Source organism: Nansenia antarctica (genome assembly GCF_963989245.1).
Source record: "Nansenia antarctica genome assembly, chromosome: 3".
In the NCBI taxonomy this organism is placed as follows: Eukaryota; Metazoa; Chordata; class Actinopteri; order Argentiniformes; family Microstomatidae; genus Nansenia; species Nansenia antarctica.
The window spans coordinates 23682194-23707093 of record NC_137688.1 but is presented as its reverse complement, the minus strand read 5'-3'; the positions used below and the strand labels follow the sequence as shown (position 1 = coordinate 23707093).

Sequence of the window (24900 nt, the reverse complement as noted above, 5' to 3'; positions counted from 1 at the left end):
CATTGAAAACAACAGGTGTTAAGCTAACATTGACTTTACCCTGAACCTCCACTTAATAGACAATTCAGTTCTTTTTGAAGGGCCGCCTTTGTTTCTTTAATCACCACCACATCATCAAGCCACCAACATGCTGTGCTCGGTCTTCAAATCACTTTACGACCTCCTGCCTAATGCGACGTCATTACACTGGAATGTGATTAGCGGACCCATACTAAGCCTAGGTGAGAGGAACCCGGTGGCTAATGCAAACACCATTTGACATGCTAATAACCACTTTACGGCCTCCTCTCTGTCGTATCCTGCTAATGGAGATGAGTCTGGGCAGCGTTCTCATTCCTCACACTCAGATCCATTTGTCACTCAATGTCATGTGCCTGAGGGATGGCGAATTCACCGGGCCCCCTCTTTGATAGGTTTATTTTGGATTTTGAAGGGATGCAGTGGTACATTTGCAATAGGGTGTTTGCATTCTGTAACTGAAAAACCTCACACACTCCACACGCACTGTTCTATTATCATCGCGCTGAAGTCTCACTAGCGTTGGCAGGGTTAGCTATGTTCTGGTTATGAATTCTGAGCCACTGTATGCATGCCCTAGCTCAGTCTGGGGATGTTTTATAGTTTACCAGAGAGCTTTGACGAGGCTGCAGAGTGACAACAGGCTACCCAGTGGGTCAGCTGTGTTTCTCCAACACTCTAAATTAACTTCACACATTTCCACTGGCTTAGAGCTAGCCGTAAACTGCCAGAGTGGGGAGGAGTGGGAAGTGTGTGTATGTGTGAGTGTGTGTGTGTGTGTGCACAAGTGTGTGTGTCTGTGTGTGTGCACAAGTGTGTGTGTCTGTGTGTGTGTGTGTGTGTGTGTGTGTCCGTGTGTGCGTGTGTGCGTGTGTGTGTGTGTGTGTGCGTGTGCGTGTGTGCGTGAGTGTGTGCATGCATGCTAGTGTGTGTTTAGCAGGGGTAGGGGGAGGGGGGTGAGAAGGAACTCTGGACAAATGTTCTCCTTTCTGCCCCCCCCCCCCATCTCCACATTTCTTACTGACTCATTCTGGGCTCAGAGAAACAACAGAGCATTGCATGAGCAGTACATCTCTTCTCATTGTATATGCTTAGAGCATCGGCTCATGTAGTTGTTTACTCTTTGGAAGAAGTGTCCAGATGCTCACTCTCGGGCCCCTGTGGAAGGCGAGTGTGCCACTACAGGGTGGTCTCCGTTCATACAAACAGCACAGCAGGCCCCAACAAACCCAACACCAGCCCCACCTCAAAAAGGCCCCCACATCTCTGTGCCTCCATATGGCTGACTGTCTGTCTCCTCTGTCTACAGCCATACTGGTAGTGTTTAGTCTAACTCTCCTGGACTGGATAACCTCTGTGCTTAGCTGGGTTCCACAACATTTTGCACCAAGTTTGTATCGAGATTTCATCTAGCTAACTCGTCCAAAGGAGTCTGACTTGACTTGGCGATGATACTGTACCTGACTGCTGATGTTACACATTTGAATATCTTTTGTAGTAACAGCGTTTGGATACAGCAAAGTTTCTCTATTCAGCTGCCATATATCTATGAAGTTGTAGTACGACCCTCAGTGTGCTTGGCCAGCAAAGGGAGTAAAATGCTAATCTTTCAGCAGCTCACTCAGACCCTGAACCATTGCATAAGCCTTCCAGTTCATGTGCCTCTCTGGCAGCTGGGTCCAAAACTGGGCTTCCGCTTACAGCGGAAAATATTTGTCATCTGACGTGATGTTCAGCATTCCCCGTGCACCCAAGGACAGACCAAACAGCCAAAGTCTTCCTCAGTAGGGGAGCACTTAACATTACTGACTTTGAATTTCAACTGTCTTCTGTAACTCCATATTAAAGCAATCGACCTGAACTCAACCATCATGGGAGGCAATGATCAAGAATGCGATAGAGTTTCATGTGGAGTTGAAGATTTTTGGGAATGCCAGTCCCTGCCAAGTCCTTTTCCTTTTCTGCACCTGAGGTTTACACACAAATTGCTTAACCATTCCTGGTCACAAAATAATGCAAACATATCTGCAAACACTTTCCATGAGGAGAAATAGTTAACTTAGCATTAACACGTTTGCGCTTGCTCTTGATTTTGTTGTCATTGTTGACCCACCTCAGTACATTGTAATCTCAATGAACGGTTTACTGTGGAACATAATCTATGGTTCTATCTCAGTATCTTTCAGGTGTTTTCCCCCAGCTGCCACCATGCTTTTCTCTGTCTTATCAAACGACTCATATCACTTCCAGAGAAAATTGATAAACTGTACTGCTTCATTATCCGCATGCCATCCGCATGCGATAGAGATCCGCTGAGTCTGTCTCTCCCTGCGTACTCAGTGAGGCTCTACATCAGCGGAATCAGCGTCTGATATCATCTGACCAGGGAGTTGTATGTCTTTTCTATCTCTATAAGACCACAGCTCCTCACCCTGCTCTATCTGCCCGCCTTTGCTCCGTTCAGAGGAAACGCTGTGGCATTGCACAGCAAACAAACATAATTGCCTAATCTAATTGCATTGCTTTCTATGGGTCTCTGTTTACTTTTGCCTAAGCGCCTCCGTGACGGCTGGGGTTGTGCGACTGTGAATGCGGCATTGTTCCGGCCGGCCAGGGCCCTCACAGATCCAATCTGCCCGGGCGCCTGTTGGGCTCCCAACCATCCCCAGGGCTGAGGGCTGTTGAGTCTGTGAGAGCCTGACAGTGACAGCTACGGCACAGGCAGGAGGGGAACAGGGAAGAGGAACAACACTTTGCAGTTGTGTTTGTCTGGCTTCTACCTGAGGGAGCTCATCCTGCTTACTGCAGCCAAGAGGCTGTGTGTGTGTGTGTGTGTGTGTGTGTGTGTGTGTGTGTGTGTGTGTGTGTGTGTGTGTGTGTGTGTGTGTGTGTCTGTGTCACTGGCCGTAGGGCTCTATGCAGTCAAACTGGGGCAGTGTCCGTTCGAAAAAGGATGATTAATGTCCTCCTTGACCTGATTGGACTTGACAATATCACCAACTAGAGGCGATATTCCAAAATCTTTTATTTTGACCAGATATTTGAAGCAGATATCATGAGTCCTCACTGTGGCATGATCTTAAACACACATCACGGTTGATGTAATACCATCATTTCAAACCACAGTGGTGGCTGCTGCTGCTGTTGATGTTTATACTGTTTAGAACAGTTCAACGTGAGTTCCTTACTTACCTCGTGCACAGTCCGACAACAGGATTATCTCAAAGATGAGCAGGCAAATCCATAAAGGTCCCATTCTGTCCCAAAAGAAGGCTTCTATCGTTCAAATCTGTGTGAGGGAAGGGGGTAAGACAGGATGAGGATAGACAGTGAGACAAGGTGCAAAACACAAATCTTATATTGACCACTGAATATCATGCTTTAGTAGCCAACCAAATAATCTCATTTTTTCTGATTGAAGGTGGGTCCAGACATTGAAGAAATTCGAATCTTGTTGCATAAGTGACAATAAAAGTTGTTTAACTTTGTTTACTTAATTTTACATGTTATGTTGTACACATGTTCCTCTAAGTAGTAGTTATTCTAACCACCTATTTGCAACATGAACTGCACGTCATTTGAATCCATCATATGAAACATCTTTTAGTGTTTCACATTTTATCTTTGATCAAATCCATCATTATGCTTTAATTGACATTAACATTAACATTAAAGCATCCATTATTAGGGAACCAGACATGTTTTAACAAATAGTCTGCACTGGCAATTAATGCTTCTATATCCACCCACCTGCTTGATAAACATGTATGAAATCACAGATGCAGATATGGTGCAAAATCTTTCTACACTCAGAAATCATTCAGTGCCAACGATAGATTCATAATGATTAAACATACCATGGTGTAGAATACAATCAAAGCCCTGCTACCCTAGCTGATCACAGTATCCAACCCGATGCCAAGTGGATCAGGAGAGCCTACTTCTGTACTGTCATATTTCAGCCATAACAACAAACTGTTCAAAACCTTTTTAAAACATTTTAAATTAGCTTCTTGGGCAAATTAGCTTTTTAAAATTATTATGATGTAATATCAGCATATATAGGTCTGCCTGCATTCAACTGCTAAAATGTATAAAAATGGGAATCACATATTTAATTATAATAAACGTTTTTGTGGCTTACCTGAAATTTCCAGCAGGAATGAGTTGTCTTGAATCTGTTTCCCACTAACGGCACGTATACCATGCTTACATGTGTCTAATGTAATGTCTTACATTCGTGACATTTAACGTGATTTAATTTCAATATAATTAAATAGTTTCATTGACTAAATTTCGGAAAGGACACGCTGGCCTCTGTCTCAAGTTATTGGATCCAACGTTCCAATCCAACAACGAGAACGTTCGATTCATAAGCATGCATAGTAGACACGCGATGAGCGCTCAGATCGGGTTATTTGTGAATGACAGGCAGCGCATTAAACGCTCGTGAGGCCACCAGATCGGACCGAAATGTGAGTTAAAAACTCAATAAAAGCCCAGTGCTCGTATAGCAATTAACTCCTATCCTAAACAAGAACGTTAGCGATACCGATATATTCTCTCTCGCAATCCCAAATTGTGATTTCATCTGAATAGCGTTTTCCAATCATTGAGCTAGCAGACCTTGCCGTCCAGTAATCGACCGCAGGCAAACAAACAGAGGGACAGCGGTCCGGCCCAGCCAGGAACTTTGGCCCAATCACAGCAGTCCTAGTAGCTACTCAGCTACTAAACCGATTTTAAGAAATTAACTCTTTCGTATTGGGCTATGTTTACGTTTGTTTCTGCAGATAGTATCATAAACAATGTTGATTAATTCTATACGATTAATACGACCAACCTAATAATTTAAATATGTATAATACATGACAAGATAATAAATAGATTGATAATATAATTAGTGTTGTTGTTGAATTACATGATCAATAACAACAATAATATAGATTATTATCATGATACACTTGTTATAATGTTAATAAACTATCCAGAATGCTATATCAGCTCTGCTAAGATAAGTACAATATTTACATACCTATTTCCTCTGTTTCTTCATCATAATGGCCTTATTCTTTTGCCATAAAGAACATTACAAGTCCTGAAAAGTGGGAAGAGGATCCTAATGTACATGTGAATTAAAATCCAGACATAAAAGAAAAGGTGTTGCTTCTTTATTGCATTCAACACTACTTCACAGACATCAATGACACTTAATGTTGGCAACAGATCTCATCACATAAACAAACTTAAAAACAAGTAGCCTGCTATCCCCCACGCTTGTGATGTTCTTTTATCTAATGATAATCAAAACAAAGCATATTCATATTAATATAAAGTACCACATGTTCACACTATATTCATAATAGTGGATGTTTTTCACTTGATATGCTGGCATGTGGGGAAAAGAGTGTGCATGCTGCACAAAATAAGGTGCATGCACACGTGTACATGATAAGATACTGCACCCTGGTGGACTTTCGAGGGATTTCATGATCGCTCAAGAAGTGTGTTTGGTTTTCAATACGTTTTTCCAATTCCCAATATAATCGAATTAAATCTACTGTGATTGATATCAAATAACATATAGATATGTGATTGGCTACTCAAGATGTCTGTTTGTAGTTTGTATCACAGATTAAATGTACAGAATGTAAAATAAGTGTTATAATAGTACAAATGTGTTATGCTCGTAGAAATACGATTTGAAAGATTTTATTCATTTTTTTCCAATTACAGTCAACATGTTCGACAACACACCCTCTGGGCTAGTCAAGTAAATCAGGAAACAATAACTGCCACACACAATTATTGCAATATATACAATTATTGGCATTTTTATTGAAGTTTGTAGGCACAAAGCTTGGTTTAAATGTACTTATCATATATACAACAATACATACAACAATATTTACAAGCAGCAATAAGCCACATTTCTACTTCTTTTAGTCTTCGGTTTAGATGTATATGGGGTGGTATTGCTTGTGGGTCAGTTTCTTTCTACAAGTTGGGCAGGTGTGGGATCTCCTCAGGGAGTCACGCAGGCATTGGAGGCAAAAGATGTGACCGCATTGTGTGGAGACCACTTGCCTCCCGCATTCGATAATCTAGAGGAGGAAAATAAAAGGTTTTTATTAATTCAAGTTCGCTGGACTACAATTTGACACATTAATTACATAAACTGTTAACCATGGTCTCATACGCAGTGTCGTATATGGTTCTTACCTCAGCATAGGCGTCCATACACACAGGACAGCTGATTGCTACGGGGGCCGACCTATGGAAGACAATGTATTATCAAGGTCCTGTCCTACTCGCATACCCATGAGGACCAATGGATGAGATACTTTTGTCTCCTAATTTCCAAATTCAAATGAGGATTACTACAGGTAAATTGTCAAATGAAGAGCATACATGGTTTTTGATTTACAACCACTGATATCACAGAAGATGAAGAAAGTTGATTACAGAGCATTCCCCATATAATCACGGTTCACTTAGGGGAGTGTGCCCTCTAGTGGTAGTATAGTAGGGGAAATAAGTCTTGAACACATCAATATTTTGTCCAGTAAATGTATTTCCAATGAGCCTATTGAAGTGAAATTTGCACCAGACTTTGGTATTAACTCAAACAATCCAGACAAGAAATCTAAACATTAAAGTCCATATGTAAATAAAGTTGTGTATAATAAAGTGGAATGAAACAGGAAAAACGTATTAAAGTTAACATCAGAAAGCTAGCTAAAGTTAATGTTAACACAATAACATAAAATTGCTGTCCGCCAGCGAAATTATGATGATGTTATCGTTGGTGTTTACAGTTAGACTTTAAACTGACCGTTCGTAAATTAACTGATTTCAGAGCGCTCTGACATTGAAACCAGAGCAGATTTCCAGTGTGTATTTACGAACCTAAGAAACCCTAAATTAAAACGAATGCTGTACAAATATTCTCTCATTTCATCCATTTTAGATGATTACAGACAGACTGTTGCTACAGATAGCTCTGAAGCTACAGCTAAAGTTAAAAAGGACCAATATTATTTTCAAATGTATTTTTATGATCAAATGTTATGTTCAGATATACACTGTGTTCAGAGACTCTAATAAAACACCTCCATTGACACTGAAAACCTGTGTAGGCCTACTTTTTTTCCACACAGAAAATTCATCAGGAATTGATGAGGGAATCGATAAAGAATTGAACCGATAAGCAGAATCGATAATGGAATCGGTATCAATAACATATGATCAATTCCCATGCCTAGTGGTGGGGGTTTAGTACCTGGCTTTACTGCTGGCCTGTAGAGAGGACACGAGTGCAGCACTGAGGCCAGTATTGGTGTCCTCCTCTTCATCACTGATTAGAATGTAACTCTCACTGTTGGCTCCACTCCTGCCCTGGGGCCCTGAGACAGACAGACAGGCAGAATCTGATTCTGACAGGCAGACAGGCAATTAGAAAGACACAACTATTTAATATGACCAATCAAACATCCTAATCTAAAACAGCATTGCTGTGAAGAAAAGTGATGAATTACCTTCATCGACAACCTGGTTTCCCATTGGCAATAACCAAGTCGTGGAAGAGACAAAATAGAAACAATGAGCCAAATTTCCACCATGTTATGGTTTAAGAACAGTGAACATGTGTACTCTATGGTTCATGTATATATCCAATTCTTTCCAAAGAAATTGAGCTTCCAAAGTCACCTCCACCACAGAATCATTGTTGGTCAGGTCAACCACAGCTGGCTCAGAGCCCTCACAGGTCAAGTCCACCACTTCCTCCTCACCTAGGGTCAGAAGACTGGTTAAAAATACAACTGAACACCACAACCACCAACCTTGACATAGAATAGCAGTACTGTATTTGTCCCATCTTTTACAATGTCAACGTGTCCTGTTGCCGGCACTCAAACCCCCTTTTCAACACAAGCAACTCACACCAACTAGACCGATATTGTGACATATTTTGTCACACCAGATCTTAAATAGCCAGGCTGTGATTGGTGCTACTTACCGCTCGCCATGCTGTTCTCCGGCACAGGGATGGTCTCATTGGCTGTGCTTGCAGGCACACTTGCAGCGCCAGCGACCCAGCGGCTCTTGGCAGTGCGTCTGGAACTGGAGGGGGCTCCTCCACCTCTTCGTTTCCTTTGTGTCCTGAAAAGTGGGAAGAGGATCCTAATGTATCTTTACATGTGAATTAAAATCCAGACATAAAAGAAAAGGTGTTTCTTCTTTATTGCATTCAACACTACTTCACAGACATCAATGCCACTTAATGTTGGCAACAGATCTCATCACATAAACAAACTTAAAAACAAGTAGCCTGCTATCCCCCACACTTGTGATGTTCTTTTATCTAATGATAATCAAAACAAAGCATATTCATATTAATATAAAGTACCACATGTTCACACTATATTCATAATAGTGGATGTTTTTCACTTGATATGCTGGCATGTGGGGAAAAGAGTGTGCATGCTGCACAAAATAAGGTGCATGCACACGTGTACATGATAAGATACTGCACCCTGGTGGACTTTCGAGGGATTTCATGATCGCTCAAGAAGTGTGTTTGGTTTTCAATACGTTTTTCCAATTCCCAATATAATCGAATTAAATCTACTGTGATTGATATCAAATACCATATAGATATGTAACTGGCTACTCAAGATGTCTGTTTGTAGTTTGTATCACAGATTAAATGTACAGAATGTAAAATAAGTGTCATAATAAGTACAAATGTGTTATGCTCGTAGAAATACGATTTGAAAGATTTTATTCATTTTTTTCCAATTACAGTCAACATGTTCGACAACACACCCTCTGGGCTAGTCAAGTAAATCAGGAAACAATAACTGCCACACACAATTATTGCAATATATACAATTATTGGCATTTTTATTGAAGTTTGTAGACACAAAGCTTGGTTTAAATTTACTTATCATATATACAACAATACATATAACAATATTTACAAGCAGCAATAAGCCACATTTCTACTTCTGAGTTTGAACTTGAACAATGAACTTGAGTTAGGTATCGTGGTTGGCACTCCTGTGTTATTGCCAACATAAAATAAAATAAAATAAAATAAGGAAGCACAATGTTTCAAAACAAAATGATATAATTCTAATAATTCACCTTTTAAACAGTATCTAATCAAAAGTAATAGGTCTCTTTAGATAAATAGATTTAATTTTAAAAGTAGGTCACATCGGCTGGCAGGTTCGGTGAGGGTGAATCTGTGAGTTGGCAAGTCTCTTAGGGCTTACACATCGGCAGTTCCGAACGCCGGTTCGCGTTCGGAAACCTCCGAACGTTGGCGCTGTCTGGCGAACGATACACTGGTATGAACGCGGGCTCGTTCGCCAGACAGCGCCAACGTTTGGAGGTTTCCGAACGCGAACGCGAACCGGCGTTCGGAACTGCCGGTGTGAAAGCCCTATCTGTGGTTTGGGTTCAGATGTATATGGGGTGGTATTGCTTGTGGGTCAGTTTCTTTCTACAAGTTGGGCAGGTGTGGGATCTCGTCAGGGAGTCACGCAGGCATTGGCTGCAAAAGAGGTGACCGCATTTTGTGGAGACCACTAGCCTCCCGCTTTCGATAATCTAGAGGAGGAAAAGAAAAGGTTTTTATTAATTCAAGTTCGGTGGACTACAATTTGACACATTAATTACATTAACTGTTAACCATGGTCTCATACGCAGTGTCGTATATGGTTCTTACCTCAGCATAGGCGTCCATACACACAGGACAGCTGATTGCTCCGGGGGTCGACCTATGGAAGACAATGTATTATCAAGGTCCTGTCCTACTAGCATACCCATGAGGACCAATGGACGAGATACTTTTGTCTCCTAATTTCCCAATTCAAATGAGGATTACTACAGGTAAATTGTCAAATGAAGAGCATACATGGTTTTTGATTTACAACCACTGATATCACAGAAGATGAAGAAAGTTGATTACAGGGCATTCCCCATATAATCACGGTTCACTTAGGGGAGTGTGCCCTCTAGTGGTAGTATAGTAGGGGAAATAAGTCTTGAACACATCAATATTTTGTCCCGTAAATGTATTTCCAATGAGCCTATTGAAGTGAAATTTGCACCAGACTTTGGTATTAACTCAAACAATCCAGACAAGAAATCTAAACATTAAAGTCCATATGTAAATAAAGTTGTGTATAATAAAGTGGAATGAAACAGGAAAAAACGTATTAAAGTTAACATCAGAAAGCTAGCTAAAGTTAATGTTAACACAATAACATAAAATTGCTGGCCGCCAGCGAAATTATGATGATGTTATCGTTGGTGTTTACAGTTAGACTTTAAACTGACCGTTCGTAAATTAACTGATTTCAGAGCGCTCTGACATTGAAACCAGAGCAGATTTCCAGTGTGTATTTACGAACCTAAGAAACCCTAAATTAAAACAAATGCTGTACAAATATTCTCTCATTTCATCCATTTTAGATGATTACAGACAGACTGTTGCTACAGATAGCTCTGAAGCTACAGCTAAAGTTAAAAAGGACCAATATTATTTTCAAATGTATTTTTATGATCAAATGTTATGTTCAGATATACACTGTGTTCAGAGACTCTAATAAAACACCTGCATTGACACTGAAAACCTGTGTAGGCCTACTTTTTTTCCACACAGAAAATTCATCAGGAATTGACGAGGGAATCGATAAAGAATTGAACCGATAAGCAGAATCGATAATGGAATCGGTATCAATAACATATGATCAATTCCCATGCCTAGTGGTGGGGGTTTAGTACCTGGCTTGACTGCTGGCCTGTAGAGAGGACAGGAGTGCAGCACTGAGGCCAGTATTGGTGTCCTCCTCTTCATCACTGCTTAGAACATAACTCTCACTGTTGGCTCCACTCCTGCCCTGGGGCCCTGAGACAGACAGACAGGCAGAATCTGATTCTGACAGGCAGACAGGCAATTAGAAAGACACAACTATTTAATATGACCAATCAAACATCCTAATCTAAAACAGCATTGCTGTGAAGAAAAGTGATGAATTACCTTCATCGACAACCTGGTTTCCCATTGGCAATAACCAAGTCGTGGAAGAGACAAAATAGAAACAATGAGCCAAATTTCCACCATTTTATGGTTTAAGAACAGTGAACATGTGTACTCTATGGTTCATGTATATATCCAATTCTTTCCAAAGAAATTGAGCTTCCAAAGTCACCTCCACCACAGAATCATTGTTGGTCAGGTCAACCACAGCTGGCTCAGAGCCCTCGCAGGTCAAGTCCACCACTTCCTCCTCACCTAGGGTCAGAAGACTGGTTAAAAATACAACTGAACACCACAACCACCAACCTTGACATAGAATAGCAGTACTGTATTTGTCCCATCTTTTACAATGTCAACGTGTCCTGTTGCCGGCACTCAAACCCCCTTTTCAACACAAGCAACTCACACCAACTAGACCGATATTGTGACATATTTTGTCACACCAGATCTTAAATAGCCAGGCTGTGATTGGTGCTACTTACCGCTCGCCACGCTGTTCTCCGGCACAGGGATGGTCTCATTGGCTGTGCTTACAGGCACACTTGCAGCGCCAGTGACCCAGCGGCTCTTGGCAGTGCGTCTGGAACCGGAGGGGGCTCCTCCACCTCTTCTTTTCCTTTGTGTCTATTACAGTAAACCAAAGCTTCCTTATATCAATCTGACACTTTAGCTAGCCATGTATGACTGAAAATGAAACTGAAGGTGCCTGAGGGTGCACACGTGAGCACGGGTATGGACTTACGGTAGGCCTACCGCTCATGTTGCAAAGGGGAAGGTTTGCGTGTAATCAAATCTGGCCAAGTGTCACGTACAGAGCACGGGCTGAAGAGTCAACATCCGTCCCAACTCGAAACCACCGCACTGTACAATAATCTGGATGGGGAAAACAAATAAACCAATGCAAGGCAATAATCACTCAGTAATCCGTGAACTCACAGTAGATTTGAGCCAATTCGAACACAATATGCCGAATTATAAGGCAGAAAATGAAGGTATCCATGGTGAAAATCAAATCATAACAACAATAATAACAATCAAATGCGATAACCTTACTTATTGCAGAATAACATGACAATAATGTCCCTTAATGCACAATGCTGTAACACAAATACTGCACATAATAACGACAATAAACCCTCGCTCTCAAGAGAGCTGACACTACTGAACCTTTGAGCCAACCTGACAGCTGTGCTAACATACACAATCATGTGCTTGTCAGGCTTAGGTGGCTACTAAGATGATGTTCCATAGTTGCCAAATTGCTCGTGCTCATCAGTTGAGAAATGGAAATACAACATTAGTTTAGCAGGCGAGTAGCAAGACAGGCCTGGTATCTGACTGCTTTGCTTTGTGATAACTAGCCTGCTGCTCGCGACATACAAGGTGCTAATAGCTAACGTTAGCTTACATTTGGTGGTGGTGGAGCTAGCTAAGAGCTTCCAAAAAGAAATGAACATGATCCAAAATGAATTACAACTACATTGATATCATAAATACCACATTCAAAACGGCGAAATTGGCGAAACAAACTTTTGCTGGATGACATTAGACCGAGCTAACAATGCAAAAAAAGACACCAGACTCTGTCAGCCCGGCCAGTCAAAACGAGGCTAAGTCAGCTTATGCTAACATCGCAACATTTGGTCTGAGGTAAAAACATATTGAAAAATAAAATATTTTTTATATTTAATAATAAATATTGTCAACCTGGGCCAGCTTTACTTCTACCCATCAATACCGATATCCAAAAAGTGGAGAGAGACGTTTTAGAGAAGAAATCCGTTTCAGAAAGGCTCGTTAGCAACATGAACATACCTTTTCAAACCACTTTGGTAACACAACGTCTTCTTCTTCGCACCTTCCTGCTAACCAAATATATTGTGGCACACAATGTGCAGCAGTGCCATCTAGTGTTGTGGAATATAAACTTCAAAAAAACCCAACAACCGTTCAAATAAGGCAAATTATCACGTGACAATAGTGGACTGTGTGAATGGTCTTTATTGTCATTGCTATAGTACAGGTACCAAACAACGACATTTGGGAGAGACTGAGAGACTAATGGACAGACAGGGCTAACATAAATATGGCACTATATATTATTATAATTATAATAATAATAATTATTATTATTATTATTATTAATAATAATAATAATAATAATAAACCTTTATTTAGGCAGAGGAGGTCCTACTGAGACCAATATTTCTTTATACTAATACAAGTAAACTGTCTCATTCTAATCATTACCAACAGTCAGGGCTTTCTAGTAGCCTTTTTGCGATGGAGCTTGCATCAGGAGTCCTGATAGGCTGCTCCAGGTCCCTTTGTAATCCTGATGAAAGATGACTGAAGGTAAATCCCGCCCACTAGTGCACAGGTACAGTAAGACGGTGTACATCATTGACAGTCAAAGGTGAGAACTCTTCAGATACTACTGCTGCTGCTGACTTGAAGTCTACGGGACCTTTGGATCTATTTCTCAGACTAACCAGAACACTTGGTGAATTAATAATGGACAAGGTAACAATGCCAACGATGACTAAAATCAGAAAGTGGCTTCATAAACCAAAGGTAAGTGCCATATGCCTGTACTTTTTAGCAGCATTGTATTCAAATATAATAATTGATGACACACCTTATAGACTATTCATGGTGATTTTCTTACATGTTCAAGCATCAGATTGTCTTGCTTTTTTTTTTTTTTTGATGGAGACTTGAAAAAGGAGCTTAACAACAGTAACACTATTTCAACAATGTATACTGAGGAACTATTTTGAGTCTTAGGCGCTTCTAGCAGTTTGACTTAGTCATACTGTAGCAGTGGTTTGGCCACCATCTCCTCTGTGGATACTGAAACATAAACTACAGTACTGTCAGGCTCATCGCATTCACAGACACTTCTGCCTGAAGGCTGGGAAGGGGACATGGTTACTGGCAGGCCATGCAGCAGTCACGCTACTCAGTCACAACCTTTCATTGTCCTGACTGGAACAAGCTTCCCACTACTGTCTAGACTGCAGAGTTGCTACCTATTATCAACTGTAGATTGAAGACCCATGTCTTCAGGCTATATCATTTCTTAATTGTCCCACCTAAAGACCTCCTCATCCCCACTTCCCCCATGTAGTTTCTTTACTATACAAGTAATTTTTCTTCTAGCATTTTAACTGCCAATGGTCCCTGATAATAGCATAGATTACTTGTTCTCATGATGATTGATGGATAGATGATTCACTTACTTAGAGGAATGTATTTGTGCCAAAAATGTAATGTAAGGAAATTAATGTCTATTTATTCCCACACTTTTTTCCACCTCACCTGTTTTTATCTTTCTCAGTGTTTTCAGAGAATTTCAGTTGTTTCAGTTTGTGTCATACTAGCCATCTTTCAGAAACTGACTGTCATGTGTAGTTTTAGTGTGTGTAGTAGTAGTAGTAGTAGTAGTAGTAGTAGTAGTAGTAGTAGTAGTAGTAGTAGTAGTAGTAGTAGTAGTAGTAGTAGTAGTAGTAGTAGTAGTAGTAGTAGTAGTAGTAGTAGTAGTAGTAGTAGTAGTCGTTTTATTTACGTAGTAAAAATACCCAACTACTTTTTCAATGTAGCTTTAGTTTGGCAAACTATATTTCTTTCAAGAGTAGCTTTAGTGTTGTTCAACATCTTCCCAAGTAAAGTAATTGGTAATTTAGTTAAATACATTTCCACAGTAGCTTCCCCAACTCTGTCCGGCATACCACACATTAGGGCTCAGGGGAGGCTGGTGGAGGCAGAAATCGGCGGACACACATTTTCATTTGATCATTCCTCATTCAATGCCATGTTCATTACAATGAGCCAGTCCTCTGATTTCTACCTCCACCAGCCTCCACGGCAGCACAGGTGTCTCATAATGGATGTCTAGTCTGACACCACTTACTGGACGAGTGCTTCTTGGCTTTCATCCAACGTTGCATTTTCTACCCATGGGTCTCTACCCATGGAATGATGCATTGTTCTCCCTTTTTTGTTAAATAGAGGATCGTTCTTCTTTGTCTAAGGGGTACAATCTTCAAGTCAGAAGATGCCTGAGAAGGTAACTCTTCCTTCTCAGGCTTTCTACCTGTAAGCAGGTTCAATACAATAGGGAGCAATGACACCATCATTTTCGGGAAACCAGTGATATTCAATGTCCCTCTTCAGGCTTCCTACCTGTAAGCAGGTTCAATACAATAGGGAGCGTTGTAGTGCCGGAGGAAAAAGGAAAGACGTAGGCAACGTAATGATAACTGTTTAATCAAAACAACAACTTGTACTCTCAGTACAGGACCAGAAAAATGGTTACCAAAACTCGTGTATCTAAACAGGAAGGTGCAACGTTAATAATCCTCCCCTCTGCCCCTAGTGCCAGAACTGGTTCCCTCCCACTACACAACCAACAGTAAGAGGAGAACATGAACCCATAATGTAGTCACTACACCAGCCCCCCCAGTGTTCACCTCAATATTGGAAATCCTCACGGCGAGGAGGGCGTATGGCCCGGCCCCTACGATCGTAGGTAAAGTCAGGAGGTGCGGGAGGAGGTGTGACATCGCCCATCACGTCCTCCTGCAGGGAAGGACGGGGGGCAGCGACGACCGGGGGCTCGCGAGCTGCGGGGGGTTGTCGGGGTCGGAGGGGGGAATGGCCAGGGCGCGGCAGGGGAGGTAGGACTGGAGGCCGGCCTCTGCGCGGTGGCAGGGCCAAGTCCAGGGGCAGTTCAAGGTCCAAGTGGGCCGGTTTGAGGCGATCAACGGACACACACTCAGGCCTACCCCCCATGTCAACCATGAAGTTCTTGGCTCCGGCCTCGATGACACGGAAAGGCCCGTCATAAGGAGGACGTAGTGGAGTCCTGTGGCCATCATGACGAATGAAAACGAACCTCGCTGAGTGCAGCTCCGGGGGCACCCTCGAAGTAGGGACACCATGCTGCGTAGTCGGGACCGGGACGAAGGTCCTGGCGCTGTCCAGCAGGGAGGCGCGCTGAGCGGCGGCGGACCAGGGCTCCGTTGACTTGGGAATGAAGTCACCGGGGACCCGCAGCGGCTGTCCAAACACCAGCTCAGCGGACGACGACTGGAGGTCCTCCTTAGGCGCTGTCCTGAGCCCCAGCATGACCCACGGCAGCTTGTCAAGCCAGTCGCTGTCCGTGAGGCTGGCTCGAAGGGCGGCCTTCATGGATCGATGGAAACGCTCACAGAGCCCGTTCGCCTGCGGGTGATAGGCGGTTGTGCGGTGGAGCTTGACCCCCAGATTCTCCGCCACCGCTGCCCACAGCTCTGAAGTAAACTGTGAGCCACGGTCAGAGGAGAGATCAGCAGGGGTGCCGTAGCGGGAGACCCACACCGCGATGAACGCCCGGGCCAGGTCGGGGGCTGTCGTTGAGGAGAGCGGAACTGCCTCCGGCCAGCGAGTCGTCCTGTCCACCATGGTAAAGAGATAGGTGTATCCGTGCGAGGGGGGCAGCGGCCCTACCAGGTCCACGTTTACATGATCGAACCTCCGCTCAGGCACAGAGAACTGCTCCAGGGGGGCCTTGACGTGTCGATGCACCTTGGCGCGCTGGCAGGCGATGCACGTGTCAACCCAGGCCCTCACATCCCTCTTGAGCCCATGCCAGACGAATTTCTCTGACACCAGCCGTGAGGACGGTTTCCTACCAGGGTGAGACAAGCCGTGTATCGCCTCGAAGGCGGGGCGCCTCCAGTTGGCGGGGACCACCGGTCGTGGCTGACCCATGGAGACGTCGCACAGGAGCGTGGCCCCTGCGTCACCGAAAACCACCTCTTCTAGGCGCAGTCCTGTGTCCGACAACTTGAGAGCCTGGACAGCGGGGTCGGCGGCCTGGTCTGCAGCCATGCGCGCGTAGTCCAAACCCAGTTGGACCGCACCAACCACCGCCCTGGAGAGACAATCCGCGACCTGGTTGGACTTCCCAGCAACGTGCTGGATGTCTGTGGTGAACTCGGATATGTAGGCGAGCTGGCGCTGTTGGCGGTCGGACCACGGCTCCGCCACCTTGGACATGGCGTGCGTGAGTGGCTTGTGGTCCACGTAGGCCGTAAACTCGCGGCCCTCCAGTAAAAAACGGAAGTGTCTGACAGCAAGCCACAGCCCGAGGAGCTCCCTGTCGAATGTGCTGTACCTTTGCTCTCTGGGAGACAGCTGGCGGCTGAAGAATGCAAGAGGCTGCCAGGCGTCCCCAACCCACTGTTCGTACACCGCTCCCACAGCAAAGTCAGAGGCGTCCGTGGTGAGAGCAGTGGGTGCCGAGGGCGAGGGGTGGGCCAACATGGCAGCGCGGGCCAGGGCCGCCTTGGTGTCCTGAAAGGCTTTGACACGCTCCGCCGTCCAGTCCACCGGCTGCTTCAGAGTCTTGCCCTTCTGGGCATCGTACAGAGGCCGCAGGATGTGAGCGATGTGGTGGAGGAAGCGATAGTAGAAGGTTACCATCCCGATGAACCCCTTGAGCTCGCTGATTGTGCTGGGGCGCGGGAAAGCAGCGACAGCTTCTACCTTCGAGGGGAGGGGGGTCACCCCCTCTGCGGAGACCCGGTGCCCGAGAAAGTCGATGGCGTTCCGTCCGAACTCACACTTCGCCGGATTGACAATCAGCCCATGTTGGCTGAGCCGTGTGAAAAGGGCCCGGAGGTGGGACAGGTGCTCCTCCTCCGTGGTGCTTGCGACGAGGATGTCATCCAAGTAGACGAAGAGGAATGGTAGGTCCCGGAGCACCGAGTGCATGAGGCGTTGGAAGGTCTGCGCCGCGTTCTTCAGGCCGAACGGCATCCGCAGAAACTCGAAGAGCCCAAATGGCGTGATTACGGCCGTCTTAGGGACGTCCTCGGGGTGCACCGGCACCTGATGGTACCCCCGTACCAGGTCCACTTTGGAGAAGAAGCGTTTGCCTGCCAGGTTCGCTGAAAAGTCCTGGACATGTGGGACCGGGTAGCGGTCAGGCTTGGACGCGTCGTTGAGGCGGCGGTAGTCCCCACATGGGCGCCACCCGCCGTCTGACTTAGGGACGATGTGCAGGGGAGACGCCCAGGGGCTGCTCGAGCGCCGAACGATGCCCACCTGCTCCATATGCGCAAACTCCGCCCTGGCGATGGCCAGCTTCTCCGGGTTGAGGCGCCTGGCCCTGGCGTGGAGGGGAGGCCCCTCGGTCTCGATGTGGTGCTCCACTCCGTGTTTCACCGTGGGCGCGGAGAAGGTGGGCTTGGTAAGGTCGGGGAATTCGGCGAGCAGCCGAAGGTACTGGTCACTTTCGGCGAGCGTATTGGACCACCCGCTGTAGACCGCCTCCCCCTGCGTACAGGCGAATGAAGCGAAAGTCTGTGAGTTGACCAGGCGCCTGTTCCCCACGTCCACCAACAGGTTGTGGGCGCACAGAAAATCCGCACCAAGGAGGGGAAATGTGACAGCCGCTATGACAAAATCCCACGAAAAACATTGCCCTCCGAAGCACACGTCCACCGCCCTAGTGCCGTAAGAGCAGATAGGTGTGCCGTCCGCGCCTGCCAACTGCGGACCACGCTCCTCCTTCGCCATATCCGATCTCTCTGCCGGAATGATGCTCCACTGGGCACCTGTGTCACAAAGGAAACTGCGACCAGAGGCGGTGTCTTGTATGAAGAGCAGCCTGTTGGTGACGCCAGCGCTCAGGGCCACTACTGAGCGCCGGCCCCGCCGTTTCCCGTCGGTCCGAAGGTGCAGGGTGAGCGGCACCGTTTGGCCTTGGCGCCAAAAGTGGCGTGGTAGAAACAATGGCCCGCAGCGTTACCCTGCTGGCCAGAAGGTCTGGCGTCATCCTTCGCTCTCCTGCGACGGTCGGGTGGCGGGGCGGCCGCGGGAGCGAGCAGGTCGGGGGACCGTTGAGGCATGGCCAAGACGAACCGGTCCGCCTCCCTGGCCAGGGCGCGGGGCTCCATGATGGCGGTGTTGGCCAGCGCCATCCTAACTTGAGCTGGCAATGTGCGCATGAACAGCTCTGTGAAGAGGATCATGGGGTCTTCTGTACCGAGCAGGTTTAGCATCCTCTCCATGCTCGCAGAAGGCCTCTCGTCACCCAAGTCCGACATGGCAAATAGGCGACGCACCCTCTCCGCAGTGGACAGTTCAAATGTCTCTAGAAGCAGGGCCTTGAGGCGCTCATATTTGTTCGTCGTCGGGGGAGCAGACAAAAAACCTACCACTCGAGCCGCGGTGGAGCTGCCCAACATTGCCACAGCATGGTTGTACCGGTCGTCGTCGTCATCGATGTCACTTTTATTGAAATGTGCCTCTACAATAGCAAACCATGCAGCAGGCGTTGAGTCCCAGAATTCTGGTAGCTTGAGAGTGGGAGTGTGCGCACCACGCGTTACCCTGACAGGGGATGGTGATGGCTGCCGCTGGTTTGAACGTCTTCCTCGCCCGGACATTTTGCAGGATTGTAATGTTCGTCGCTGGTTTTCGTACACAATTACGTTAACAAAAATCCACGTCGGGTCACCAGTGTAGTGCCGGAGGAAAAAGGAAAGACGTAGGCAACGTAATGATAACTGTTTAATCAAAACAACAACTTGTACTCTCAGTACAGGACCAGAAAAATGGTTACCAAAACTCGTGTATCTAAACAGGAAGGTGCAACGTTAATAATCCTCCCCTCTGCCCCTAGTGCCAGAACTGGTTCCCTCCCACTACACAACCAACAGTAAGAGGAGAACATGAACCCATAATGTAGTCACTACACCGTCATCCTTTTTGGGAAACCGGTGATATTCAATATCAGGAAAACTTTCGATAAACTATCCTCACGGGAGATTCCACGTGCTCACTGCCACAAAGCACCTGCTCTCAATGACACCAACACAACCAATAAACTAAACAACAGAAAAGTCCAGTTATTTTTTGTGATAAGTCACTAATGTTTGATTTTGGTCTTCAGAGGTCAGACCAGCAACTTCTCGCTCAGTTCTACTATGCTGATTATGAGCTGATCCGCATGGCAGCCAAGCTGAAAAGCCTGGATGACACAAAGCAACCTCAACGCTGTGCCCTGCTGATCAGCCAGTTCCGCTCCTGCCAGGTAAAGATGTAGATGTTCATAATATTATTATTATTATTATTGTTATATCATTCCTCTGTTTGGTGGCTGTAGTTGTTGTGTTATGTGACAGATATCAGGTTTTTGATGTTCACAATAATCCTCTCAAGCCTTCACTAGTGGCACACAAAGATACTTTGACCTCTCATGAATGGTTCGACCTCTCCTCTGCTGCGATTGACAGGACAGTGTGCTTAGAATCCTCAACCAGATAATGAATGAGTGTATACCTGGCGAGCGGGCCAATCGAGACTTCTGTGTGAAGTTCCCAGAAGAGATCAGACATGACAACCTGGGAGGGCAGCTGTGGTTCGGAGCTGAGGTAGGCCTATATCTGCCAGCATAACTTGACTCATCAAGCGGATGATAAAGTACAAATACCAGATAAAATGTTGTTTAAGTATTGTTGTTTTCAATGTAGCGTGAAACAACTTTGTATCTGTTTTTTTAAAATATTCAAAATCAATCAATCACTCTCTAGTGTTTGGCTGCTGGCTCTCTCATTATGAACGAGGAAGCTGAGAGTGTGGCGATGCGACCTTTGGCGAAGGAGCTGACACGGAGCATGGAGGAAGTACGCAGCCTTGCCCGTAATCAGGCCCTCTGGGACGTCACAGTCTTCCCACGGCGCTTGTGCCAGGCATTAAGACGTTTTGACTGCCTTTTTGCGGAATTCGAACTCAGGTGGGACTTAACGCTGTCAGAGTAAGAATGAATGACCACATTTACAACTCTGGGAATGTTGGTGTCCCCGATGTACAACTCATTGTACCATTTGTTATCTCTATTCCCCGTCGTACTCCAGTTATGTTTCCTCCATGGTGCCAGTGAAGTCCCTGAGAGAGTATGACATGCAGCAGGATGTCACAGTGCTGTTCTGCGAGACTGTCTCCAGGTTCGATTTCCTGTTGTTCACTGTTCTCACTTGTGCATTACATTCTGCTTTTCATTCGTCACTGCCTTGGTTGAACAACAGAACAGGGGTGGCTGGTGGATGTAGAAATCAGAGGACAGGCTCATTGTAATGCATGGTATGGAATAGGAAATGACATCAAACATGTGTTATTTGATACAGTATAGGTATAGGTAAGCAGACTCTTTTCTTATACCCTTTTTATAGGGCATTGAAACGGGGCTATATTAACCAAGACATGATTGATGACTATGAGCCTGCACTCATGATCACGATACCAAGATTGGCCATAGTATGGTGAGTGTTCTAATCAAACATCTCTTCACTTACATATACTTTTTTTCATTTGCTCACACGTTTATCATTATTTTATTATGTCAAAGCAATTTCACTCGTTTTATCTCATGCCCAAACCAAATGGAATGTGTCCAGTGGCCTAGTAGTGTTTCCTGAAGGACCTTTTAAGTTGGATGGTGACCAAGAGGACATGTCTGAGCTGTTCAGGCCATTCCAGTCATTGCTGAAGGAAATCAGGTACAGGACAGACATTTTGCCAGCATTTTCGTATATATTTGTAAATCATTTGAATATCCATGCTCATTATTGTGAATGTAAATGAAAATGTTAAGAGTGAAAGTGTGTTGATGTCTTCAACTTCAACTTCAACAAGATGCATTCAGACAGGTTATTTACAATAATATGTTTCATGCCTTTTGTAGGAATTACATGTTGTACTTTTGTACCCACACGTATATAACTCTCATGGACAAATATATACATATATTTTTTTTTATTGTTTTGTTATTTGTTATTATTAATTATTATATATCTTTAATAGTTTTAAATAATTAATTATTTTAAATTATTATTAAATAATATTATTATTTAATAATAATAATAATAATAATAATAATAATAATTAACGGTAATTGGACAAAAAGTAGTTGTGTCAGTGCCCTGTTTAAACCTTGATTATGAATGATGAATTCCTTATGAGAGAAAGAATGTAGGAGGTGGTACACATTTTGTTTTGTGCACAGGGGTCTGCTGTGGACACTGAGGGATGAAGAGCTGCAGTCTTTGGAGCAAAGCCTCTGTGCCACGCAGGAAGAGGGTCTGATGGCACGGCGCCGCTCTTCAGCCATACCCCTCACCAGCCCAGCCAGCAGTCTGGCCCAACAACTGAAGCAGAAAGATGGGGTTCAGGGCTGTTCAGTGACAGAGGGCCAAGTGGAGAAACCCTCCCTTCTACAAGTTAACTCTACTGGTTTAGAGCAAAACCCTGAAGCCAAGCTGTCGTCCTCTATGCAGTCTGACATCAACGAGCTCGAGCAGCTCAATATGATGTTCTACCAGGTGGGGGATGAGATGTCCAGCCTTCTGTCCCCACCCCGCCAGGCCCCACCTCCAGCCTCCCAGAGGCCGGGTGGTACGGCTAGTCTGAGAGCCTCCCCCTGCAGTCTCCGCAGGTCTGCAGGCTTTAGAGGGTCCTCACTCCCGTCTTCCCCACTCCTGGGTGAGAGGCGGGAAATGTCTTGCCCTCCGTCACCTCGGACCAGTTTGTCCAGGCAGTGTGTAGAGGCAGCGCTCCAGCGTAGCAAGAACCTCCGTTCCCCCGGAAGCAGGCCCTCAACCCCTTGCTCTGGTAGAAGGTCCTTCCCTTGCTCTGATAATGGGCTCTCAAACTCTATCTCTGAGGGTCCTTCTGCACCCTCCATCTGTCTGAATAGGGATGAGGTAGATCAGGAGGAGGCAGAGACAGCAGAGGTGAGGGTAGGGGGCATGGAGCTCTCTGCTACAGTTTTGCTTAATCCACGATCCGCCAACATCTCTGGCAAGACAGCAAAGGATGAAAAGAAGGGGTCAGGGGAGGACGAGGAGGAAGAGGAGGAGGAGGCAGCTCCATACTGCCAACTCATCCCCTGCATTTGTTTTCGGTGTCCCAGTGCGCCCCCATTTGAACCTGACGACGACAGCTACAGCTGCCTGACCCCTTCAACCCCAAGAGCAGTCCAGGATAATGCAGCGGTGAAGAGTATGGACCCCAGGGAAGAGGGGGAGGAGATAGGTCAGGGGCTAGGCTCACAGCCCTGCTCACACAGAGACAGAGGTCAACTGCCGGAGGGAGCTCCAGTGTCCAGTGTCTATCCCAGCCTAACCTGGTGGAGCACCGGTGGAAATGAGGAGGAGAAAAAGAGAACGGGAAAGGGACAGTACAAGGAATATGGCAGCACAAACACCCGATCCCCATCCTGGTAAGTGTTAGTCAACACTAGTCAATCAAAGAAATTGCTTAAAGTGACAAACCACAGTTGTGAGGCTGTTTAAGAAGTTGATTCATTACACGCTTATTTTCTTATCTTTTTACTTGTATGATGACATGTATTTTTGCCAACTGTAGTTTTCAGTGAAAGCTTATTTACAGCAGAATGTATTGTATGATCTCCTGTAGTTCTCCCAGCTGCCTGACCAATATTTTGGACGTTGTTAAGGAACCTGCCCATCACAATATTCGGTCTCATTTCCAAAGCAGTGGTGACCTCCTCCACCGTCTTTTTGTGTGCATCTCAGGTAGGTCCTAGGGACCACTGTATTTTTTTGACATTGGTTTGTCATATCCTGTTGACATATTTTTGAGACTGGCATGCGATCTTAACTGTACACTCTGTCTCTACTCTGATCTACTGTACACAGGTGTTGCTTACCAGCTACAAAGTAACTACGCCAGTGACCTCAGAGCGATTTTGAAGGCATTGTTTGAGATCATGGCAACTAAGTCAGTACCTGCTGAAGAGGACCAGCAAAGAAAAGGTACTGGAGGGCATGGGTTAGAATGGGTTAGAATGCCACCTAACCAGTTATGAGAGACACTGGATATGAGTATCACATTAACTGTCCAATGCGCAAAACATCTTCTGTCAAATTCACACCCAATTCAATGTGTCTATACTGACCCTTACTGTATCATATCCCACCAGCATCTTTAGGCTTTGCTCTGGAGGACTGCACTTTATGTAAGGCCTGGCTGTCCTCCGCCACACCACTAATGGGGGAAGATATCCAATGTGAAGGTGATGACTATTATTGTGTTTAACTGACACTTATCATAACTGTCCAACCATCCACCATTAACCGCAACCATCTGAATCCTCCTGCAGACCTCCCAGCCTGGGTCCCAGATGAGGCCTGCAGCGTGTGTACCGCCTGCAACTCCTCATTCATGCTGATACGTAGGAAGCACCACTGCAGGAGCTGTGGCAAGGTAACGTCTCATTCATCCACTACAAATCACTGGGCAGTAATCATCACTCACGAAAGGACTCCTCTTCCTTACAAGCCCACACGCATACAAAGAGATATCATAATAAATGACAACAAATGTAAAAGGAATTGAAAAGGATGCTCAATTTTGCTCACTGAGTGCACTGGCCCGGCTGCATAAAATAACAATAAAAGAAAAACTATTATGTGAATTATATATGACAAATGTGTCTTTCAGATCTTCTGCTCCCGCTGCTCTGCCCACTCGGCCCCTTTACCGCGGTATGGCCAGTTAAAGCCTGTGAGGGTGTGCACCCACTGCTACTTGTTCCACGTCACACCTTTCTACAGAGCCAAAACCGGCAACTGATTTGACTGAATGTTTATATTTTTAAATGACAGACAATTGGGATGCGGTACCTTTAGTAGTTGTTTCAGCCAAGTCAGATGACTTTGGCTTTTTAGTTGAATAACTGCAATGTATAAAATATTACTACAAATCATGTGGTAGACTTGCCATCTTCTGTACTAAATACATTTATTTCCTGTTGA

At 45.1% G+C, this 24900-nt stretch overlaps 4 protein-coding genes across 6 annotated transcripts in view; 1 reads left to right on the top strand and 3 right to left on the bottom strand.

The window, feature by feature from the left end:
- fgfrl1a (fibroblast growth factor receptor like 1a) overlaps positions 1-4568 on the bottom strand; it is a 43673-nt gene extending 39105 nt beyond the window's left edge. For both annotated transcript variants that reach the window (XM_080525411.1, XM_080525412.1), the window contains exons 1-2: positions 4163-4568; positions 3211-3307 (exon numbers count right to left, since the gene is read on the bottom strand). In XM_080525411.1, coding sequence (XP_080381537.1) covers positions 3211-3274 — 64 coding nt within the window. In that variant the 5' untranslated portion in view covers positions 3275-3307; positions 4163-4568. The remainder of the gene's footprint in view (positions 1-3210; positions 3308-4162) is intronic.
- Positions 4569-5972: 1404 nt separating this feature from the next.
- Positions 5973-8433, bottom strand: LOC308153907 (E3 ubiquitin-protein ligase RNF4-like; the record flags this gene model as incomplete). The annotated part of the gene is made up of 6 exons (XM_080527091.1): positions 5973-6122; positions 6241-6292; positions 7301-7317; positions 7729-7811; positions 8039-8181; positions 8429-8433. 6 exons carry the CDS (start codon positions 8431-8433, stop codon positions 5973-5975), a joined length of 450 nt encoding a protein of 149 aa, XP_080383217.1.
- Positions 8434-9339: 906 nt separating this feature from the next.
- LOC308152575 (E3 ubiquitin-protein ligase RNF4-like) lies at positions 9340-12901 on the bottom strand. 2 transcript variants are annotated; one of them, XM_080525582.1, is made up of 8 exons: positions 12887-12901; positions 11814-11944; positions 11554-11695; positions 11244-11326; positions 11072-11084; positions 10816-10939; positions 9755-9806; positions 9340-9636 (listed from the first exon to the last, which is right to left on the bottom strand). In XM_080525582.1, exons 2-8 carry the CDS (start codon positions 11829-11831, stop codon positions 9487-9489), a joined length of 582 nt encoding a protein of 193 aa, XP_080381708.1. In that variant the 5' UTR covers positions 11832-11944; positions 12887-12901; the 3' UTR covers positions 9340-9486. The 2 variants fall into 2 exon arrangements, with proteins under 2 accessions (XP_080381708.1, XP_080381709.1); XM_080525583.1 differs by lacking the exon at positions 12887-12901 and adding an exon at positions 12779-12812.
- Positions 12902-13609: 708 nt separating this feature from the next.
- On the top strand, positions 13610-24718 carry LOC308153906 (lateral signaling target protein 2 homolog; the record flags this gene model as incomplete). The annotated part of the gene is made up of 12 exons (XM_080527090.1): positions 13610-13645; positions 20016-20156; positions 20359-20496; positions 20656-20858; positions 20980-21069; positions 21295-21384; positions 21520-21621; positions 22128-23342; positions 23540-23658; positions 23782-23898; positions 24246-24349; positions 24587-24718. The coding sequence occupies 12 exons, from the start codon at positions 13610-13612 to the stop codon at positions 24716-24718; spliced, it is 2487 nt and encodes an 828-aa protein (XP_080383216.1).
- Positions 24719-24900: the final 182 nt, after the last annotated feature.

Coding starts and splice junctions, on each gene's coding strand:
- LOC308152575 (XM_080525582.1), bottom strand. Junction 11,327..11,553: donor GGAGAACAGCGTGGCGAGCG/GTAAGTAGCACC, acceptor TTCTGACCCTAG/GTGAGGAGGAAGTGGTGGAC. Junction 9,637..9,754: donor GTATGGACGCCTATGCTGAG/GTAAGAACCATA, acceptor TTCCTCCTCTAG/ATTATCGAAAGCGGGAGGCT.